A 13,348-nucleotide genomic window follows, 5' to 3' on the forward strand; every position below is an offset into this window, starting at 1 on the left:
ACACCATATTTACCTTCTAAAAAAGGAAGCCCAAAATAACATTTGATAAAAGTGGGAATAAAACAAAAACAAAAACCCAAACTAATGATCAATACTAAAAATAACAGAGAAAAATCAACTCTACTACCCCATAATAAAAGTTCAAAGTTAGTGAAGTAGTATAGTATTAGATCATGTAAATAATATATCAAGTAGGAACAAATATATTTCTCTAAAAGTAATTTTAAAATTATTTTGAAATATGGCATATACTGAAGCTAATTTTCACAATTAAGCTTAAAAAAATGTTATTTATAACATATACACATTTCTCTCTTTTCAGCATTTTCACAAATTGCATTAGGGGCTTCCCTGGTAGTTCAGATAGTAAAGAATCTGCCTGCAAAGTAGAAGACCCATGTTTGGTAGGGTAGGGAAAATCCCCTGGAGAAGGGAATGGCAACCCACTCCACTATTCTTGCCTGGAGAATTCCATGGACAGAAAGAGCCTGGCAGGATACAGTCCGTAGGGTCGCAGAGTCGAACACAACCGAGCGACTAACACACACACACACACGTAGGTAGGGTACATGTCTCCAAGCAAAGACTCCCACTGTCCCCTTCTCTTCCCCCAATTTTAAATTCTTGCTAAACTTAAAAAAAAAAAAAAATCCTACTCACTTTTATTCTGAAATTATGAAATCTCTATTAAAATATGGAAGAAACTAATTCACAGAGACAAAAATCTTTAAAATAAATAAGTAGAAAGTAAAAGGGTGGATTTTATAATAAATCCACTTTTCTAAGACTTTTTGAAAATTATAAAACTATAGAACCTTAGATTGGAAAGGACCTTCATGTTAAACTGGTTTGGTTGTTCCTAACATTTTCTCTTTCACATTATATCTCAGAAAAAGAACACATTCCCATTAGTAACAAGTGCTCCCTGTAACACTAGTTTTCAATTAGGAGTAACATGCCCATACCAGATTCCCTAAACACCCAAAGATGAGTCCAATCATTAACAATAGAATGTCTTCTCTTTTCATTTGTTCTTTCTTAAAGATCTGTATGTAGTGATGGAAAGCTCATTATAGCTTAAATGTTTTTAAATAAATTTTTTGTTTTATTAACAGAACAACTATAGATTTACAGAAAAGTTGCGGTTTCCTCTGCACCCTTTACTCAGACAATTCTACTTAAAAAAATTTTACTGATTGATTTTGGAAGAAATGAGCAATTCAGAAAGTATTACTTTAGAAATCTTTATAGTTTCCAACTTGTTTTGTTGTCAATACTTATAAATTTGGAGGTTAAAGAGATTTCAGAAATCCTAATACAGTGCTTAAACTGTAAAATCATGAAAAGTACAAAAATGCAAAAAATGTAGTGCTAAACAAACCATGAAAAGGATACTTGTTTACAGTGTAAGAGCTTAAACAAGAAGAGTATCATCTTGTTCACATCAACTGTGAACATTCACATCAGATAAATTTTTTATACCTCTGTTCCCTGTACACAAATGACTGTGAAAGTGCCACAAATTCTGATTCTGGGTTTCAAATAAATTTTATCAGGTAGGCTAATTCACACATGGGGAAATCTGTGAATAATGAGAATCAACTATATACACCTACATTTATTTACTGTACTTACCTTTGAGGATCCATTTGAATACATCTGTATCATGTTCTCTGCACCTTGTTTTACTTTAAGTTCTATATCCAATTGTTTTTGTAAGGCCATCAACCTATTATTGCTGGTGGAACAACGAGAGTCACTACTGGGAGTATCTGGAGTCCGTGGGCAATCTGTAAGTCAAATAGTATGTTAAAAATTATTTACTAGGATCAATTGCTGCTTAAAATTGCAAGTTAATATTTTCAAAGAATAAAGAATTATAAAGTTTGAGATAAGCTTAAAGTCATTTAAATAGAATCTCCTTATGCTTACAGATAATATGAGAATTTAAGTCAGGAAAATATTCAAGTAGAGTTGTAGGACCACCTGCCAAGGATACTATAGAAGTGACTATCTTGAGTCTGAAGCTGAGTTTAATCACTGTTCAAAGTTTTACTAGCACAATTACTTTATAATTAAATCAAATCATTTTGACTAATCTGTTCAACAATTAAACTAAATTCCCTACTTATTACCTGACTGGTTAGAAAACAAAGCATTCTCAAACAAACTCTACTAAAATAATTACTTATAAACAGGACTAAGGGTACTTCAAATATCACACTAGCATTAATTAAGTAATAATCTAAGTGTATGCATAAAGCCTTCACATTTTATTTTCTACTATGATGGTAGTGGGTGTAGGAAGACCAAAAATTCAAGTCCACTGCTTTTCATAAAGCATACCATGGTACTTTTATTTGGAAACAAAAACAAAAACTTCAAATAAAACCTTCTAATTATTCTTAGTAATCCATTATTGTTGAAACACATCTAATAATTTGACCACATATCTAAAATTCTTCATACTGAAGTTCATTATTTTGTGTTTTATCCACACCAAGTTAATGAACTTACAAAAATACAGATACTATGTTATATACTGATAAAAAATAATACCATTTTATAATTTATATAGCTACTTTACAAGGTGTAAGTCCTGATCTAAGGACTTTCTTGACTCACTAGGCCTCATAACCGCCCTGTAACAAGTATTATACCTATATTACAGAAAAAAAACTACAGCACAGGGAAGTTAAGAAACTTGCCCAAGGTCATACAGCTCGTAAGTCAGCTCTGTTCCAAAGTCTAGCCTAATAATTGCGGTGCCATGCTACCTTTTAGCCATTTATAAGTCTTGTAAACATGTGTACTAGACTCTGTGTATACTTACATATTTAACAGTATAATTTATACACACTAACACGTGTATATATGCATATTAATTCTTTAAGAGAAACAACCATTTGAGACAGATATTAGGCACACTTTACACATCAGGAAATAGGTAAAGTTACAGTTATTAGCTAGGATTCAAATTCATGAATGGTTTTTATTGTTACTGAACTCTCATATTACAAATGAGCTGATCCAAAAGTTGATTTTTTTTGTAAGTGACATACACTTAAAACTACTCTAAAAGGTAGATAATTTTTCAGGCACACAAAAGAACTATAAAACATATTTCTAGGGACAGAATGTTTGTTCACCCCCCAAAATTCATATGTTGAACCTCTAATGTCAGAGAACTTGGAGGTGAGGCTTTCAGGAGTGATGAGGTCATAAGGGCAGTCTCCCTTAGTTACGTGAGGATATGGTGAAAAGATGTCTACAAACGAGGAAGAGGGCCATCATTATAACTCTATGTTGGCACCTTAATCTTGGCCTTCTCAGCCTCCAGTACTATGAGAAACAAATTTCTAGTTTATGGTATTTTGTTTAAATACCATAGTGTATGGTATTTTGTTTAAATTCTTTAAACAAAAAGAATTTAAAACAATTAAAATTTTGTTTACATTCTTTTTTTTTAATTGCTAAGAAGTAGTTCCTTTAATTATTATTATATTTTTATCTACTATTTATTTTGGCTTCACTGGGTGTGTGTTGCTGCACAAGGGCTTCTCTAGCCCAGTGTGTGGGCTCAGGAGTTGCAGCACACGGGCTCAGTGGTGGTGTGTGTAATCTTAGTTCCCTGGACAGGGATCAAACCCAGGCCCCCTCATTTGGAGTGTGGAGCATTACCATTAGACCACTGGCGAAGTCCCTATGGTATTTTGTTAAAGTAGCCTAGATTAAGACATAAATACACACACTAACACACCCACACACACACACTTCAGAGATTGTGCCTAGGTCTGAATCTCAGTTTTGACCCTGAGATTTAGTACAAACCATGAGATATGGGATGAATTAGCTAATAGCTCTATGTCTCATATTTCTCATCTGTTAAATAGTGAAAATGACCTCTACCCCACAGAATTATTGTGACTAAATGTTATGTGTAAAGAGCTTAGAAAAGGGCATGGTGCATAGTAAATCCAACAAACATTAACTAGAACTAGTCAGTGTACAAGTGTTTGCTGAATACATAAATCAAATGCACATTACAGTAATGACTAAAAAGTATATTCAGATTTGTGAACAATTATGTTTTCTCCTCCATTTCCTTTTTTTAAAAACATAAATGATCCAAGACTCTTGGAAAAAACTTAAAATTATACAAAATCTGGTACATAAAGTTAATTTCTAGTAAGCACATTTTTTAAAAGAACTGGAATGCAGAGTTAAAAGGTCCTCAATAGAGACACATATGGAAATGTATTGCTTATAAAATACTTGATGGTGTTTAGCTTATAGTGAGAAAGAGAAATGATTCTTGCCTAAACATTTAAAAAACTATGAAAGAAGCTATCCTTTCACAATCTTCTCACAGGGTAGAGAATTAGAAACAATGGGTAAAGGTAGTGATAGCAAAACTTTTATCCCAGGAAAAGAAAAATTCCTTAGATTTTGAGTTATCTAAAAATTAAATGGTTTACTTTAAAAATGTAATAAAATCCTTTGTCTCTGGAAGCATTTACATAGAAACTAGATTACAAACTATTGAAGATACTAAATAAGAAATTCTTGCACATTACAGCACACTGTCCAAGACATTGAAATATCCATTCATTCTATCAGTTGGTGAATTTCTAATAATATTATTATGTCTAGTACTGTTTCCACAGAAAATTACACCTTCAGTTTTAAAAGAATTTTAAGAACATAAGAAATAACACGCTGGTGGACTTCCCTGACAGTTAAGTGGCTGAGAATTCGCTTATCAATCAATGCAAAGAACACAGGTTTGATCCCTGATCGGGGAAGATTCCACATGCCACAGGGAAAATAAGCCCTGTGTGCCACAACTACTGAACCTGTGCTCCACAACAAGAAGACCATACACCAAGACGAAGAGTAGCTAGCCCTCACTTGCCGTAACTATAGAAAGCCCGCACCCAACAACAAAGACCCAGCACAGCCAATAAATAAACAAAATTTTAAAAAAGAAAGAACACAATGGTTAAGAGTCTGGGCTCTTGAGGTCAGAATGTCTGAGTTAAAATCCTGTGACTGTTACTTATTGGTGTGATCTTAATCAGATACTTAATATCTGTGTTATAATTATCTAACCACCAATTGGGTATTATTGTGGAGATAAATCCTGAATAGTGCTTAGGCAAAAATGTAGGGCTCAATAAAATTACATGTCAGGGCTCAGTGAAGCAGCCGATATTTCTGCCATCTAATCTCCAAAGGAACTCACAAATTTTGTAACATAACCTCATTTTACTAATAAAAAAGCATACTCAGAGAGGCTAAGTAATTTGCAAAAGTCACAAGTATATGCCAAGTCAGAAATTCAACTTTAGAAATGTCTTGTTTTATAAAGCCCACTTTTTATTCATTTAGAGGTTAGAAAAACACTGTGCTGGATTCTTTAGACTTCAGCTGTTTTCTCTTTCAACCTGCTACTTTCTCTAGTTTTTTTGTTTTTAAATTTTTAAAAAACTTTTATACAATTTTTAAAGGTTACTTTCCATTTACAGTTATTACAAAATATTTGCAATTACTAGTGTTGTATTATACATCCTTGCGTTTATCAGACTCTCAACAGTTTGTACCTCCCACTCTCCCACATCTAAACTGTCCCCCCACACTTTCCTCTCCCCACTGGTAACCACTAGCTTGTTCTGTTAGCAACAACTTTGCTTATTTTATGTTATATTCATTTGTCATACTTTTTAAATTCCACATATAAGCATTATCATATAGTATTTATCTTTCTGACTTATTTCACTTAGCACAATGTCCTCCAAGTCCATCCATGTGACTACAATGGCAAAACTTTGTTCTTTTTTATGACTGAGTAGTATTCCTTTACACACACACACACAACCCCACACCCCACACCCCCACCCCCACAGCTGCTTTGTCCATTCAACAGTGAATGGACACTTAGGTTGTTTCCATACTTTGGCTATTATAAACAATGCTGCTATGAACATTGGGGTGCATGCATTTTTTTGAATTGGTGGTTTGGTGATTTTTTTTTATATATACCCAGGAGTGGAATTACTGAGTCATATTATTTCTGAGAAATCTCCGTATTTTTCTCCACAGTGGTTCCACCAACTTACATTCCCATCAACAGTGTACAAGGATTCCCTTTTCTCTATCTCCTTGTGGACATTTGTTTTTTATAGGCTTTTTGATGATAGCCATTCTGACATCTTTGTGGTTTTGATTTGCATTCCCCTGACGATTAGCAATGCTGAGCATCTTTTCATGTGCCTGTTGGCCATCTAAATTTCTTCTTTGGCAAAGTGTCTACTCATTTCTTTGGCCTATTTTAAAATTTTTTAAAAAGCGTTGAGTTGTATGAGCTGTTTACATACGTTGGGTATTAATCCTTTATTAGTTATATCATTTGAAAACATTTTCTCCTATTCAACACATTGTCTTTTTGTTTTGTCAATGGTTTCCTCTGCTGTGCAAAAGCTTTTTAGTTAGATCCCATCTGTTTATTTTTGCTTTTATTTCCTTTACTTTAGAAGACAGTTCCAAAAAATAATCACCATGATTTATGTCAAAGAGTGTTCTGCCTGTTTTCTTGTTGGAAGTTTAACATTTTTAGACTTAAATAGGCCTTTAATCCATTTGGAATTTATTTTTGTACATGGTGATAGACAATGTTCTAACTTCATTCTTTTATATGCAGCTGTCCAGTTTCTCCAGCACCATTTGCTGAAGAGACTGTCTTTCCTGCATTGTATATCCTTGCCTCCTTTGTCATAGACTGATCGACCACAGGAACATGGGTTTGTTTCTGGGCTTTCTATCCTGTTCCCTTGAGTCTGTGCCAGTACCATACTGCTTTGATAGCTGTAGCTTTGAAGTACAGTCTGACGTCAAGGAGCTTGATTCCTACAGCTCTGTTCTTGACTGTTTTGTCTATTTGGGGACTTTTGTGTTTCTATATAAATTATAAAATTGTTTTAGTTCTGTGAAAAATGTTATTGGTATTTTGATAGCGATTGCAATGAATCTGTAAATTACCTTGGGTAATATGGTCATTTTAACAATAGTGATTCTTCCAGTCCAAGAACAGGTATATCTTTCCATCTGTGTCATCTTCAATTTCTTTCATCAGAATCTTATAGTTTTTGCAATACAGGTCTTTTGCCTCCTTAGTTATTTTATTCTTGTTGATACAATGGTAAATTGGATTGTTTCCTTAATTTATCTTTCTGATTTTTCATTGTGAATGTATAGAAATGCAGTAGATCTCTGTATATTAATTGTGTACCCTGCAAATTTACTGAATTCATCAATGAGCATCTTTAGGTGGCATCTTTAGGATTCGCTATGTATAGCACCATGTCATATGGAAACAATGACAGTTTTACTTCTTCCTTTCCAATTTGGACTCTTTTTTTTTTTCCTCCCTCTGATTGCTGTGGCTAGGACTTCCTAAATGATGTTAAATAAAAGCGGTGAGAATCTTGTCTTATTTTTGATCTTGAAGGAAGTGCTTTCTACTTTTCACCACTGAGTATGATGTTAGCTGTGGGACTGCCATATATGGCCTTTCCTATGTTTAAGTATGTTCTCTCCATCCTCATTTTCTGGAGAATTTTTATCATAAAAGGATGTTGAATTTTATTAAAAGTTTTTTCTGCATCCATTGAGACGATCATACAGTTTTTTTCTTCAATTTGTTAATGTTGTGTATCACACTGATTGACTTGTGCATACTGAAAAATCCTTGCATCCCTGGGCTAAATCCCACTTGATCATTGTGCATGATTCTTTTAATGTATTGCTGGATTTGATTTGCTAGTATTTTATTGAGTATTTTAGTGTCTATGTTCATCAGTGATATTGGCCTGTAACTGTCTTTTTTGTGTGTGATATCTTTGGAGAACTTTTTAGGAATTTATAATTCCACAAAAATAACTCTAGAAGAGAGAACAATTAGTTATAAAAAAATCACAGTGCTACAAGACACCTCAAATAAATTAGCTAGGAGATATATGAAGTCTTTAAACACCTGACAAGGTAGGTTGACTAACTTAATACTCCATGTGTAATCTCCTTCTTTCATGCCTAAAATAAGAGGCAGGTTAAGGGGAAAATAAAACCAAAAAAGCAAGATTTTTCAGACTTACTTGCACTTGGGGGCTAGGGAGGAGGTAGTGCATTCATGGTGCATGTGACAGAATTCCAGGACAGATATAAGTAGACATTTGTACCTCTGTGCTTCTGAGAATGGTTTTGCTCTTCTGAACAAAAGGACTTATTGGGTTCTCATCATCCTAGTGAAGTAAAGCTTGGATTTTAATAAGAGTTCAAGAAAAGGCCTGAGGACTCTTACAAAGTAGTCAGTCAGATCAGGAAAAATATGATTAAAGACAGGAACCTCAAAAGTTGTCATCCATAACAGCTGAATTTGTTGACTTGCCTTTGGCTTGGGGTGACTGGGGGGAAGGGAAATGGATATTCTTTAAAAAAAAAAAAAATTCCTATTACTCTCATACAGGTTTGAGGCAGGAAACCATACTATGTGACCCTGCCAAAACTAAGCATGAATTTTAATTGGCCTCAGATTAATAATGCTTTCAGGCATCATACAGAAACAAATGCAAATCCTTTTTGAAAGAAGGCACTTTAAATCCCTTAAAATAGGCACTTAAAATAATTCCCACAGATAAAGTTCCAGTGAAAATGTACAACAATTAGAAATCACAAAGTACAGGCAGAAAAGAAATTCACCACGAGTGAGAAAAAAATCTAGGAGTAGCATAGCAAAGATTTCATTTGTTGTCATTATGTTGCACAAAATGTGAAAAAGTCTATTTTATAGGTAAAGTTAAATTAAAAAGGTATTAAAAGAATGACTAAAGCAAGAGACTGTCAAAGATTAACAAAACTAAGCATAAATTGTAGTAGTAAAAAAATATAGATAGATAGATGGACAGCATAATTAGAAATATAATGTATGTGGTCAAGAGCAAACTGGACATGCGGAAAGTAATTATTAGTGAAATGGACGTAGACTTGAAGAAATTACTATTCGTCTAACTGGAGCACCAAAATGAAACAGAAGAGAGAATTCAGGAGAAGCAATATTGAAGAGAGAGGGGCTAAGCACTTCTCATAATCAATGAAACACACAAATCTCAGATTCAGGAATCCAACAAATCCCAAGCAGATCAAATGAAAGGAAACCTATACCATTATACAGAACACTGCAGACAAACAGCTTGTTAAAAACAGCTAGGGAGAAAGGGCAGGATATCAGCACAGTTTAACTATTAGATGGCAGCTGCCTACTCAACAACAGGGCAATCCAGAAGACATAAAATAATAGTTTACAGCTATTGATAGAAATTAAATGCCAATCTAGAATGATATACCAGAGAAAATATCTTTCTAAAGTCTATACCTTTAAGAAGAAAAAGAAACAAAACGAAGGAAGGTCTGAGAAGCAAGAAGAAATGATGTACAAAGAAAATAAATGTATGGGAATTCCCTTGTGGTCCAGTGGCTAAGACTCTGTGCTCCTGATACAGGGGGGCTGGGTTCGATTCCTGGTTAGGGAACTAGATCCCACATGCCACAACTAAGACTCTATGCAGCCAAATAAATAAAAATAAATGTTTAAAAAAAAGAGAGAGAAAATAAATGTAAACCAACAATGACTATATAAAATAATAATTAATCTAATTTATGGAATTGAAGATACAATGATAGAACAAAAATATGAATGATGATAGCACATAAGTGGAGTTAAGTAGACTGAAATTATTCTAAATTTCTTATATGGTATGGAAAGAAGGTATACCATTAAGAGTCTAGTTGACAAACAGAAACCACGCTAGATATTTTGAATAAAGGGAATTTAACACAGGGAATTGGTTACATCATGAATATTCAGGTATTGTGCAAAGGACTTGAGAAAAAAATTCCTTTTCTCAAATAGCAGATACAGTCTGTATACTTACATAAAGGGGTATGTGTGCCCATTTCTAAATAGTATATGTGTGCATACATTAACATTTTCAAGTATACTGAAGAATTGAAAGAATTGTGTAGTAAGCACCCATATTCCTATCACCTAGATTCTGCCAATACACACACACATACAAACACACAAACACCCCACACACATGTTAAGAAAGATTTAAAAAAAGAGAGAGAGAGAAAGCAAATATAAATGGTAGGAGGAGAGATGGGAAAATTAGATTCGGGAGGAACAGCATCAGAATTGAAGTAAGAGACAGAGGCCAGATTATATGAAGATGGTATCTTTGTAATGCTACAAATTTGTACTCTATTCTGTAAAGAATGGAAAGTCATTGAGAGGTTTAAAGCAAGAAAGTAACAGGATCAAAACTGAATACTAAGTAAAAATTATTGGCAGCACTGTTTAGGTTGGATTAAACCTGAACTTGGAGGCTTTAGCAGTGAGGATTGAGAATACAAATTTGAGACCTATGTCAGAGGTGGAATCTACAAGTTTGGTGAACTGACTTACACTGAAGACTGAAAGTAAAAAGAGAGAATGAAATCTACAGTAAACATCAGATTTCATTTATAGATTATGGGGGTTATGCCATTAACAGGGCAGAAAACAAAAGCGGAAAGATTTAGAGGCAGTGTTCCAGGAAAGAAGAGTTCAACTTTAAACATGACAAAAGGCAAAGTCAGTAGGATAATACCTATATTCAGGTAATTATCCAAAAGGTTATAAGGCTATAAATTCTCAGATGAAGCCCAGAAAATCTATCTTGGTTTGAAATACCACTCTGGAAGTCAGCAGAAAATACGACATGGTTAAAAGCTCCTTGTTGTTGTTGTTCAGCTGTCAAATCGTGTCCAACTTTGCGACCCCATGGACTGCAGCACACCAGGCCTCTCTGTCCACCACTATCTCCCTGAGTTTGCTCAAACTCATGTTCATTGAGTCAGTGACGCCATCGAACATTATCATCCTCTGTCACACTCTTCTCCTCTTGCCGTCAATTTTTCCAAGCATCAGGGTCTTCTCCAATGAGTCAGTTCTTTGCATCAGGTGGCCAAAGTATTTGAGCTTCAGCTTCAGCATCAGTCCTTACAATGTGTATATTCTGGGTTGATTTCTTTTAGGACTGACTAATTTGCTTTCCTTGCTGTCCAAGGACTCTCAAGAGTCTTCTCCAGCACCACAGTTCGAAAGTGTCAATTCTTCGGCGCTCAGTCTTCTTCACGGTCCAATTCTCAGATCCATACTTGACTGCTGGAAAAACCGTTGCTTTGACTATATGGGTCTTTGTCCGCAAAGTGACGTCTCTGCTTGTTAAAACAGTCTAGGTTTGACATAGCTATTCTTCCAAGAAGCAAGCATCTTTTAATTTCATGGTTGCGTTCACCATCTACAGTGATTCTGGAGCCCAAGAAAAAAATGTCTGTCACTTTTTCCATTGTTTCCCCATCTATTGCTATGAAGTGATGGGACCAGATGCCATGATCTTAGCTTTCTGAATGTTGAGTTTTAAGCCAGCTTTTTCACTCTCCTCTTTCACTTTCATCAGAGGCTCTTTAGTTTCTCTTCCCTTTCTGCCATTAAAGTGGTATCATCTGCATATCTGAGGTTGTTGATATTTTTCCAGCAATTGTGATTCCAGCTTGTGATTCATCTAGCCCAGCATTTCGGATGATGTACTCTGCATATGTGTTAAATAAGCAGGGTGACAATATACAGCCTTGACGTACTCCTTTCCCAATTTTGAACCAGTCCATTATTCCATGTCCAGTTCTAACTGTTGCTTCTTGTCCTGCATACAGGTTTCTCAGGAGGCAGGTAAGGTGGTCTGCTATCCCCATCTCTTGAAGAATATTCCAGTTTGTTGTGATCCACACATTCAAAGGCTTCAGCTTAGTCAATGAACCAGAAGTATATGTTTTTTTCCAATTCTCTAGTTATTCTTGTTATTCTCCTTAGGGATAACATTTTCCAAGGGCAGAAAGATGAGTAAAAATGGAATTTGCTAGCAGTTTTCCCAACAACGTGTAGAGTAACAGATATACTGTTTTTGGTGCTTTTAGTATTTTCTCTAAATCCGCAACTGAGCAGTTGGCTTTCAAGATGAGCTGAGTTCTAGAACACAGGTGCAGTCCCCATCCATAGAAGACTCCTAACTAAGGCTCAGCCTTAAACTGTTGCCTTGATTTTCTTGGTGGTTAGTAATGTAAATGAATCTTTACTTCCCAGCCTCAGGAAAGTTTCCTCAGATTTTACCTACATCCCAATAGAAGTTTCATGTTCAGATTTAGAAAAGCTTAAATATCTCACAGACTTTCCTGGTGGCTCAGTGGTAAAGAATCTGCCTGCAATGCAACAGACACAGATTCGATCCCGGGGTTGGGAAGATCCCCCTGGAGAAGGAAATGGCAACCCACTCCAATATTATTGCCTGGAAAATCCCATGGACAGAGGAGCCTGGTAAGCTACAGTCCATGTGGTTGCGGAGTTGGATATGACTTAGTTACTAAAGAACAACAATTAAATGCCTCATACTTGACCTTTTCTTAGGCTATTAAAACACCTGTTCACCAAACACCATAGAAAGAACATAAATAGTCTGTATTTTCTTTGTTTTATGAATGAGAAAAACAAGGCCTGGAGAGACTGTACCACTACAGGCGGTATACAACCACATAAATACATGATGGCCCAGCTGGGATGAGACCTTGGATTATACAAACTATGGTCTTTACACCTGGCTAACTCCCAATGCTCAATATTCATAACGTTGTCTTGTATAGCCAGGATGTCTGTTTAGGGAACAAAACTATTTTTTTTTAATAAGAGGAAATATAATTGAATATAATTGAAGTAAATCTAGCCAAATCTAAATTAATAACGGCAGTAGTATGCTGAAGCACTATCTTACTATTTATCTACCACTTTCACAAAGACAATCTATGTCTCTTAGTTACTATTGACTGGTCAACATTTTGGTTTTTACTTATACACAGTACTTATACACTGATTTTAAAAATAAGCTACTCCAGATTCTTGACCTGTGTTACAATCATGTTAACTATGCTTATTTCCCTCCAAATTCACCTTTCTTGTTTAAACAGATATGCTTACCTTATACAGTCATCTGGAACCTGTCCAGATTATAATAAATGCTCATTAGTTATTAATGGATCTTAATCAAGATCTTTGTGTACTCAGGATGACCTTTGTCAGATGTCACTCAACTGAAGTAATTTTGCTGAAATATTTTATAACTAGTACAACCTTTAATTGAGCTTTCTTAGTATTTTACAAAAACAGCATGGACAGGATTGTGGGTTACAGGTCAGACCCCATAAA

At 34.9% G+C, this 13,348-nt stretch overlaps 1 protein-coding gene across 2 annotated transcripts in view; it reads right to left on the reverse strand.

The window, feature by feature from the left end:
- PKN2 (protein kinase N2) overlaps window positions 1-13,348 on the reverse strand; it is a 143,486-nt gene that overhangs the window by 73,079 nt on the left and 57,059 nt on the right. For both annotated transcript variants that reach the window (XM_043875869.1, XM_043875870.1), the window contains exon 3: window positions 1,636-1,790. In XM_043875869.1, the coding sequence (XP_043731804.1) occupies window positions 1,636-1,790 (155 nt within the window). The remainder of the gene's footprint in view (window positions 1-1,635; window positions 1,791-13,348) is intronic.

The sequence above is a fragment of the Cervus elaphus genome, chromosome 20 (assembly GCF_910594005.1).
Source record: "Cervus elaphus chromosome 20, mCerEla1.1, whole genome shotgun sequence".
NCBI classification, from domain to species: Eukaryota; Metazoa; Chordata; class Mammalia; order Artiodactyla; family Cervidae; genus Cervus; species Cervus elaphus.